This window comes from Protobothrops mucrosquamatus, unplaced genomic scaffold, assembly GCF_001527695.2.
Source record: "Protobothrops mucrosquamatus isolate PMUCROS unplaced genomic scaffold, P.Mucros_1.0 scaffold4909, whole genome shotgun sequence".
NCBI classification, from domain to species: domain Eukaryota; kingdom Metazoa; phylum Chordata; class Lepidosauria; order Squamata; family Viperidae; genus Protobothrops; species Protobothrops mucrosquamatus.
Genome location: NW_015390795.1, coordinates 63,209 through 72,992, shown reverse-complemented (window position 1 = coordinate 72,992; position 9,784 = coordinate 63,209). Strand labels below are relative to the sequence as shown.

The 9,784-nt window shown below is 43.7% G+C and overlaps 2 protein-coding genes across 2 annotated transcripts in view; one reads left to right on the top strand and one right to left on the bottom strand.

Moving 5' to 3' along the window:
- Positions 1-52: 52 nt before the first annotated feature.
- Positions 53-5,582, top strand: LOC107299435 (conserved oligomeric Golgi complex subunit 5). Its single transcript, XM_015828791.1, has 3 exons — positions 53-176; positions 2,433-2,512; positions 4,973-5,582. Exons 1-3 carry the CDS (start codon positions 54-56, stop codon positions 5,085-5,087), a joined length of 318 nt encoding a protein of 105 aa, XP_015684277.1. The 5' UTR covers position 53; the 3' UTR covers positions 5,088-5,582.
- Positions 5,583-5,600: 18 nt separating this feature from the next.
- Positions 5,601-9,784, bottom strand: part of HBP1 (HMG-box transcription factor 1) — a 24,032-nt gene continuing 19,848 nt past the window's right edge. The window contains exons 10-12 of the mRNA XM_015828790.1: positions 9,613-9,779; positions 7,742-7,883; positions 5,601-6,770 (exon numbers count right to left, since the gene is read on the bottom strand). Of these exons, the coding sequence (XP_015684276.1) occupies positions 6,759-6,770; positions 7,742-7,883; positions 9,613-9,779 (321 nt within the window). The 3' untranslated portion in view covers positions 5,601-6,758. The remainder of the gene's footprint in view (positions 6,771-7,741; positions 7,884-9,612; positions 9,780-9,784) is intronic.

The following is a 9,784-nucleotide window of genomic DNA, read 5'->3' as shown; positions in this document are numbered from 1 at the left end:
TCTTAACGTTCTGACCTTTTCACCATCGTGCCTCCTCCTCCTCCAACAGACCCATGCTCTTCCAGACCAGCGAGCATATTTCCAGCAGCCCAGCGGTGGGAGACATCATTCCCTACAGTACCATCATCCAGTTCTTATTTACGAGGGCGCCTCCCGAATTGAAGTCCCCATTCCAGGTAATGAGACGATGCAAAACTTTTCTACCAAATTGGACATCAACGTGGGAGGGGGGACCCATTTCTCTCCAGTGGCCCCAGCCAGTACACCTGTGTGCTCAACGCCCGGTTGCCTTCGACAGATGCGAAGTTCCTGCTACAAGTAGTCCTCAACTTACAACCGTTCTTTTAGTGACCGTTCAAAGTTGCGACGGCACTGAATAATGGGACCTGAGACCCTTTTCCACACTTACGACCCCTGCAGCCTCCCCGGGATCAGGAGATCAAAATTCTGTCACTTGGCAACGGACTCGTATTTATGACGGTTGCCGTATCCTGGGGTCACGTGATCTCCTTTTGATCTCCCAAGTCAGTGGGAAGGCCAGACTCACTTAACAACCGGGTTACTAATTTCTCACCTGCAGTGACTCACTTAACAACCGAGGCAAGTAAAGTTTCAGAAGGGGACAAAACTACACTTAACAAATGTCTCACTTAACAAATGGCTCACTTTAACAACAGAAATGTTGGGTCGGTGGTGGTTGTAAGTCCGAGGACTATCTGCAGAAGGTCGTGGGCATTTTCCAGTCTGTTTCAATTTTCAATAGTAGCATATTTCTAAGCTGTTCCCAGAGAGCTGGGATGTTCATAGCAGCCTTTCTTACATCCTTACAATCACAAGTTCAGAAATAAAGGTGTATAAATCCTGAATATGGAACGAAGGCCCTGAAGAAACATTTATTCCCTGTTTGCGGAGGGATTGTGTTAGGCTGTGGCAGCAAAAAAAAAACCCCACAAAATGCCCTGAGGCACCTTATAGGCTAGCGAAAGCATTATGGCATAATATTACGATTTTAAGCAAAGAAGCTGGTCTTTTATTATCCCTTCTGCTCTTAAGGGCTTAAGGGATGCATTTCTGCGTTATGTTCCCTTCCGTGTTAAGTAGTTAGATAATAATAATAAAAATAATTTTATGAGCATGGGGAAAAAAACAACGGGCATTCTAGTTTTATCCAGAGCTATCTGTAGTGTCAACAACGCTCTTGGCCCAGCCCAGGATAGCTAGAGAAATTTAAGGAAGCACGGAAAAAATAGGTTTTAGAAAGGTGTTTTCATCGCCTCTCTGAGATAAACACAGAATCTGGGAAACGGGGGGAGGAATTTCCCAACCTCACCGATGGTGAAGGCAAGTTCCTCTTTGAATGACTTGAAACACACAACATCTTGGCTTCTTGCTACCCTGAATTAAGTTACCATCATGACTTACCTTTACATGGGTTTCTTGTCTCTTGATCCCTGCTCTCCTTTCTGTGCCTTTCCCAGCCTCTCTACAATCTCTCCCAGCTCTCGCCAAACAAAGGAGAGTTGAATTCATCTCCAAGCAAAATTTCTTGGGAGATTGATCGCTTTGGCCCCTTAATTTATCCATCATTTCAGAATTGCTCAGTGCTAAGCAGATCCCACTGAGACAGTTTGTTTGTATTTAAAGCTGCATTTACAATCGGCTCTGTATAGTCAGGGCCATGGTTTTCCCAGTTGCAATGTATGGCTGGGAAAGCTGGACCATAAGAAAGGCTGAGCGCCAAAGAATGGAGGCCTTTGAACTCTGGTGCTGGAGAAGACTCCTGCGAGTCCCCTGGACCGCAAGGCGATCCAACCGGTCAGTCCTGGAGGAGATCAACCCCGACTGGTCTTTAGAAGGCCAGATCCTGAAGTTGAAACTCAAATACTTTGGCCACCTAATGAGAAGGAAGGACTGACTGGAGAAGAGCCTGATGCTGGGAAAGATGGAGGGCAAGAGAAGAAGGGGACGACAAAGAAGGAGGGGGCTGGATGGAGTCACTGAAGCAGCAGGCGTGAGCTTCAATGGATTCCAGAAGATGGTAGAGGACAGGAAGGCCTGGAGGAACGTGGTCCATGGGGTCGCGATGGGTCGGACACGACTTCGCAACTAACAACAACTGTATTAATAGACCAGAGTTTCTCAACGGTGGTGACTTGAAGACGGGTGGACGTCAACTCCCAGAAGACCCCAGCCAGCACGGTTGAGGTCCATGCGTCTTCAAGCATTCTGAGAGTTGACGTCTACCCATCTTCAACTTTACAAGGTTGAGAAACACTGCTAGGAACGGTTCTATCGCAATCTGTCGTGTTCTTTGGCATCCCCTGCCAAGCTATCTCAAAAGAAGTTCACCCTTTTGCTACTATCATCATTTGCCCGTCTCCGTCAAGTTATTTGTGTCAATAACCACCTATTTTCATTTATGATCCTGAAAGAGAGCAGACTGGACCGTTGCCCGTTACTCGCGCTGGCTAGATGACCATCCGGCAGAGAAAGAGCGACTCATTTTAATACGGTCAGACATATATTTTATTTTTTTGGGGGGGGGGGAGAGAATGTTAATTTAGGAATATTTCAGAGTCTCGTATTTGACCACCACTGGTCTTCCTTGCCTGTTCTGGGTACAGAATGGCTGACATTCATAAACCAAAGCCAAACCACTCTGGCTCATAAACGCCTTCCTTATTTTCATCTTAGCAAGCAAGGTTGAAAAATTTGTCGTAATACAGTCGTGGCCAAAATTGTGGAAACCTTTTGGGAAAAGTGTGCAGTAGAAACGCCACCTTTGGTTAAGTTTCCACCCATTTTTCTTCTAATTTCCTTACAACTGTAGCCTTGTTCGCTTAATAATACTATTTTACATCGCTTTCTCGGCAACCAGTCAAGTCTTTGCACCATGACTTTAATTTTATTACGTTTTACAAGCTCACTAAATGAAAGAACACAAAAAAACCCCAACCAACTTGATAGCCATCACACAACACACTGACAAACGTCCTCCTCTCGGCTTCAATACGTGACATCGATAACTGAACCCTACTGTGATCTGATTGGCTCATCGCCACAACAAGAGGACACCCGATTGGGTCTCTAAACACTCACGCTCATTGGCTACCATCAGAGGAAGGAAAGCTACCTGAGATCAACCTAAGCAAGTTGTGCTTCCTTTTTCTGGTTATTTGGCTATAACTTTTCATAGAATACAGTACAGATAATTGAACAAACTTTGTTGCATTACATTCTTGATTAAATGATCTTTCCATTGATATATACTTCCCCCCCCCCAAAGTGGTGTTATTAGCCATCAAACCTCAAAAATACACTTTTCCCAAAAGGTTTCCACAATTTTGGCCACTCCTGTAGAGCTCCGATGCACCCTCTGATGAACCGCATCGATCCAGTTCTCACAAAAGTTCTCGGCTCTTTCGTTGTTTCTGCAGACTGCTTTAACGATTTGGAGCCAGTCAACGGAAGCACAGATTTTAGCGCCTTTTATCTGTATTACAACTGCTTCTTAGCAGGTCCCTTGTGAGCTTTTGTCGTTTTCTCCCACTCCTTCCTTCCCCCCTTCTCTCTTTTTGTCTTGTTCTTCGTGTTGTTTGGCCTGTTAAAAACTTTTAAAAAGTTAAAAATCGCTCGGTCTCACACCCTGGTATTTGAACTCGGCACCTTTTTAAGAGGTGTGGACTTCAACTCCCAGAATTCTCCACCGGGGGAAATTCTCCACTGGGGAATCCTGGGAGTTGAAGTCCACGCATCTGAAACGGGGCCAGGTTTGAAAGACGACTGTTTTAGTCCTTAGCTACGAGGGCCAGTTTTTGTAAGGCGAGTGTCTTTTGGCGTAATTACAGAACGCTTAACTGCTTCTGTTTGCACGGTGTGACCTCTGCCGTCATCTCTCCACGTTTACACACATTCAGGGGTTGCCTTACACACACACACAAAAATGCAGAGCCAAGGGGGAAGCCAGGTTCACGTAACATCCGTGTTACTAACTTAGCAACCTGCAGTGATTCGCTTAACAACGGTGGCAGGAAAGGTCATAAAGTGGGACGAAACTCACTTAACAAATGGCTCTTAGCAACGGAAAGTTTGGGCTCAATTGTGGTTGTAAGTCAAGGACTACCTGAACACACTCTCTCTCTCACACACACACACACACATAGGAGAGGGAGGGAGGGAGGGAGGGAGAGAGGGGGGAGTGGGAAAGAGAGAGAGAGAGAGAGAGAGGAAGGAGGGAAAGAGAGGAAGGAGAGGGAAAGAGAGGAGGGAACGAGGGAGGAGAAAGAGAGGGAAAGAGGAAAGAGGGAGAGGGAAAGAGAGGGAGAGGAGAGGGGGAAGACAGAGGAGAGGGAAAGGGGGGAAGAGAGAGGAGAGGGAAAGAGGAGAGGAGAGGGAAAGAGGAGAGGGAGGAGAAAGGGAGAGGGGAGAGAGGGAGAGGGAGGAGAAAGAGGGGGAAAGGGAGAGAGAGGAAGGAGGGAAAGAGAGAGGAAGGAGAGGGAAAGAGAGGAGAGGGAAAGGGAGGAGAGAGAGGGAAAGAGTAAAGAGGGAGAGGAAAAGAGGAGGGAGAGGGAAAGAGGAGAGAGGGAAAGAGGGAGAGGAGAGAGAGGAGAGGGAAAGGGGGGAAGAGAGAAAGAGGAGAGGAGAGAGGGAGAGGAGAGAGGGAAAGAGGGAGGAGAAAGAGAGGGAGGAGAGGGAGAGGAGGAGGAGAAAGAGGGAGGGGAAGAGGGAGAGGGAATGAGGAGAGAGGGAGGAGAGGGAAAGAGGGAAAGCGAGGGAAAGAGGGAGAGAGAGGGGGGGAGGGAAAGAGAGGGAAAGGGGGGGAAGAGAGAGAATGAGAATGCCAGGGTGTAACAATAAGGTCAGTTAGTTTAGACCTAAGCAACAAAGAAACAAACCCTTTGAGAGCTACAGTAGTCTTAGTTTTATAATAACGGGAAAAAGTCTCATGCCGGTCTATTTTCCCTTGGAGCAGGGGGGCCCTGGAAGCCTACGTCCAATCCGTAAGAAGCAGAGAAGGCAAAGAATTTGCCCCGGTCTATCCCGTAATGGTGCAGCTGCTGCAGAAAGCACTCAACGCTCTCCCGTAAATGGCTTCCTGCAAAACACGCTGGCAGCCCGTGATCAGCAAATACGGTATAACGCCTGACTTCGTACCAGGAGCATCTCTTTTCAGACTTGTTGACCCACGCACAGTTGACAGCCTGTTTGACTTTCGTACTCAAATGCATTCTGCAATTCTGCATCTCTCAGCTTTTTCTAAATGGTATTTTTTTTTTATATTTTCTGGTTTTAATTCAAAAACCAAACATTTCTGTTCCAAAAGGCTTTTTTTCCCCCCCCCTGCACTGGCAAAAAACAGGCTAATCCTAAATTGACAAGGAAAAAAAATACTCTTGGATTTAAGGTTTTCTTTTCAGCCACCCGTTCTGGAGTTTGATAATATATACAAGTTGGCTGATAAAAATATTTCAGATTACTTCAGCGTTAACGTGTACGATGTTATAACTGGAAATGGAATTAAAATATTTCTACCTGTCCTTTTTTTTTTCAAGCACTCCCTTCAGTTGAGCGATCGGTAACATCAACACACGAGACGTGACTGTGATAACTTCGTATATTTTATATAGAGAAAATATAGAAGAATAATTTTTTTTACAATTTATTTGAAATAATACAAGAGTACAGTGTGCAAAATCATAGGAGCAAAAAACATGTAAGACGTACATATCAGGTGCTGAAATTTTCTGGTGATTCTTGGCAGAAACCACACTATATTTTAGTAATATTAAAAGCTATGTTTTTGTAAATGTTCACAGCAAAAAGTTAGCCATAGATCGAATATATCTGCTCTGTTTTTAGATAGATGGAGGGGAGGGGGGGAGGAAAAAAATAATAATAAAAGTAAAGTGCAAATATTGCACCGAAAATAAGTGCAAGGTTTGTCCCCCACCGTAAAAAAAAGGATGTGGGCAAAAATAAAATCTTTTAAAATACGCAACGTAGGAGAGAAAAAAAATTAACAATTAAATGAAGGTATTAACGAAAGCACCATTCGTCTTGAACAATGCAATCTGCTCGCGGGTTTAATCTTTTCCAATGCAGCTCAGTCTGGGAAGGCACCCCAAATATAAATTATCAATGCGACACCTTCCCCTATAGAAAACAATCTGCTACATATAGTGTACGTTATACTATTCGCTTTGCCACATGTTTCGATACTCCGTTGGCACTGGGCAAACGAGAAGTTCATCTATCATTGTCAGAAAATCCCCAGCTTGCAAAAAATTTGTAGTTAATTACATAGTTTGTGCAATACGTATTAATCAGCAATAGGAATTGTACTATAAACAGATGTTAACGTGTTCCAAACTTCCCCTTTTTGTGCATTTTTTTTTTTGTCCTTAGAAAACAAAAAAAAAACTTTTTATACAAATCTCCTCTTTTCTTCCTAATATTCCTTAGCACCACAGGATATCCGTATTCAAGCCTGTTACACCTGATAAGATATATATATGTAGTTTGGAAGGAAAATAATAATAATAATAAGGCAATTTGGTTGTTGGTTGTTGTTGTTGTTGTTTTAAAAAAAAATACGTTGATACTTTTAGCTTGCTTAACGCCCTACTGTAATAAGCAAAACTTCATTCCTAAGTGACCCCGTGATGCCCGTGTTATTATAGCCACGCCGCCAACAACGAATCACGAAGCCTTGATCGTGCCTTCCACCACCACGGATTGATTAGAATTCGAACTCGGTGCTACTGGGACCCCTGCGAAGGAAGACAAGACAGATGAAAAACGCTCATTTAAAGCCAAAAGACGAAGGACGACATCGGTGCGCGGAAATACGAATTACGTGTTCTTGGTCCAATTTTCTTAACAGCCCCCCCCCCCAAAAAAATATTAAGTGGGAAGTAAGAGGTACAATTTCAACTACAGATAGTCCTCGGCTTGCAACAGTTCACTTAGGCTGACAAACTTCAACGTTGCCGTGACCCTTTTCACTGTACCAGTCACAGATGAAGACCATCCAGAAGACCTTATTGGGATTGTCACAATGAGAAGGTTCCTAAGGGACCTTGTCCTCTCCCTCAGAGGAAGATCTAGACCTGTAAAGCATCCTTTCCACCTCCGAACATCTTACGCCCTAAAATGATTGTCAAAGAAGGGGTAAGACGTAGTCTACAAGAGAGGTCCCCAACCTTTGGGGCACCAGGTACCGGTTCCGTGGAGAGAGGTTTTTCCACGGACCGGAGGGGGGCATGGTTTCGCGTGCTGCCTGCATCCCGCGGATAGGGCTTTGCTTGTTTGTGTGGACCGGTTTCAGGCATGCTGTGAACCAGTGCGGTCCATGGCCCAGGGGTTGCAGAGCCCCGTTTTACAGTACACCAAGATCTATCTATCTATCTATCTATCTATCTATCTATCTATCTATCTATCTATCTATCTATCTATCTATCTATCTATCTATCTATCTATCTATCTATCTATCTATCTATCTATATCTATCATCTATCTGTCTCTATCATCTATCTATATCTATTATCTATATCTATCATCTATCTATCTATCTATATCATCTATATCATCTATCTATCTATCTATCTATCATCTATCTATCTATCTATATCATCTATATCATCTATCTATCTATCTATCTATCATCTATCTATTGAGATAGATAGATAGAGAGAGAGAGAGACAGAGAGATAGGAAAGGGTGACAGTCGAAGACAACGTACTGAATTTGTTCGTTTCCGTTTCCAGCAATCAGGATTCAAACGTTTTTGTTCTTCAGCCAAGGCCTTGGCTTCTAACGTGTACATCCGTCTTTCCTCGTTTTTCATTTTCTTCCACCTGTCTCCAAGTATGACACTTATGGCTCTGCAGAAGAAATATATCAGGAGAAATATATCAGTTCAAGCCAGCAATAATAGAATGTCAATTTCCCTATTTCCTTACTGGGAAGGGGGGGGGGAATAGATCCAGGAAACGCTTCAGCACTTGATTATTTCTATCCTCGGTGCATTTTTTTTTTAAACTATTCCATAATACTCTGATCGTAAGCGGGAGTTGTGCAACTCTTTGAGATGACTGTTTTTGGCGGTTACGTCTAGGATTATGTTTTAAAAGCCTTCACAAAACCGGAGAGATGTTTTTTCGGGAACATTGTACACCTCTCGACCTCGGCGCTGAGTTGGAATACACAGGTCGCCCTCAACTTACAACAGTTCGTTTAGTGGCCGTTCAAAGTGACAACGGTATGAGAAAAAGCAACTTTTTGACACGACCATTGCAGCATCCTCATAGCCATGTGGTTAAAATTCAGACCCTTGGCAACGGGTTCGTTTTGGTGACGGTTGCCGTGTCCCAGGGGGGTCACGTGATCCCCTTTTGCGACCTTCCGACAAGCAAAGTCGACGGGGGAAGCCGGATTCACTTAACAACCATGTTGTTAACTTAACGACGGTAGCGATTGGCTTAACCGCTATGCCAAGAAAGCTCGTAAAACGGGGGCAAAACCCGCTTAGCGACTGTCTCGCTTAGCAACGTAAATTCTGGGCTCAATTGTTGTCGTAAGTCGAGGACTTCCTGTATTTCATCTAGGCCTCCAGTAAGGCTAGGTTGATGGACTAACAAGGAACAATTTGCACGTTTAATATTGTTCAACGACGCCCCGTCCATACACCTCTGTGAATTCGTTCTGCAGGAGAGTCAGGATGTCAATAACATCTGCCTAATTTTTTAATGGCCCAAATGATATAGCATGCCACTAAAAAGAAAGCCCAGAAGAGCTACACACGGTCCTCGGCTTACGACCACAATTGAGCAGAAAATGTATGTTTTGCCTAGACATTGAGTTTTATGCCCCGTTTTATGCCCTTTCTTGGCACAGTTTTTAAATGAATCACTGCAGTTGTTAGTAACCTGGTTGTTACGGGAATCTGGCTTCCCCATTAGGTCGCAAAAGAGGACACTGTAACCGTCGTAAGTATGAGTCAGTTGCCAAGCATCTGAATTATGATCACATAACCGTCGGGAGGCTACAATGGTTGTAAGTCCGAAAAACGGTCGTAAGTCACTTTTTCGTCGGCGTAGTAGCTTCCTTAAACAAAACTGTAAATTAAGTCATTAAACAAAACTGTAAATTAAGTTTTGTCCCATTTTACGATTTATCTCGCCGCGTTTGTTAAGAGAATCGTAGAAGTTGTTAAATCAGGAACACGGTGGTTAAGTTAATCTGACTTCCCCATTTGACTACCTCTGCTATTTGTCAGTTTTTTTCATTTTAATAGAGTTTATCTAGAGTCTATTTACTGGCATCTAGCCTAACTCCATCCCTATAATGTTTGGAGCCATTCAATGATAAAATCCAAGCTAGATATGTAAGCTTGCGTAAATTGAAATACCTGGATGCATTTCGCTCGCTAGGGGTTTTTTTTCCTGCTCATTACATTTCAAGTTGAAAGTACACATTTTGCGGTCTAAAATAATCTAAAGATTATTTAGTTGCAAAATCTAAAGACAACGAATCTTTATTTCATCAACAGCAGGCCAGAGGTGAATATACATCATATATACATATGTACATCAGAACGAGGAGGTCCTTTACCTGTTATCTTTTCCTGGGTACATTTGAGTATATTCCACTCTGTATTTTTTGGCAAAAAGCATGAAGGCATTCATTGGTCTTTTGCATTTGTTGGGGGAAGTGGCACTAACAGTACTTGCAGTCCCTGAGTTGTGGTTTTTGCCCGATTTACTGAACACGGAGGAGGTCTGTG

Coding starts and splice junctions, on each gene's coding strand:
- LOC107299435 (XM_015828791.1), top strand. CDS start 54: ATGCTCTTCCAGACCAGCGAGCATATTTCCAGCAGCCCAGCGGTGGGA. Junction 177..2,432: donor AATTGAAGTCCCCATTCCAG/GTAATGAGACGA, acceptor TGATCCTGAAAG/AGAGCAGACTGGACCGTTGC. Junction 2,513..4,972: donor GAGCGACTCATTTTAATACG/GTCAGACATATA, acceptor CCCTTGGAGCAG/GGGGGCCCTGGAAGCCTACG.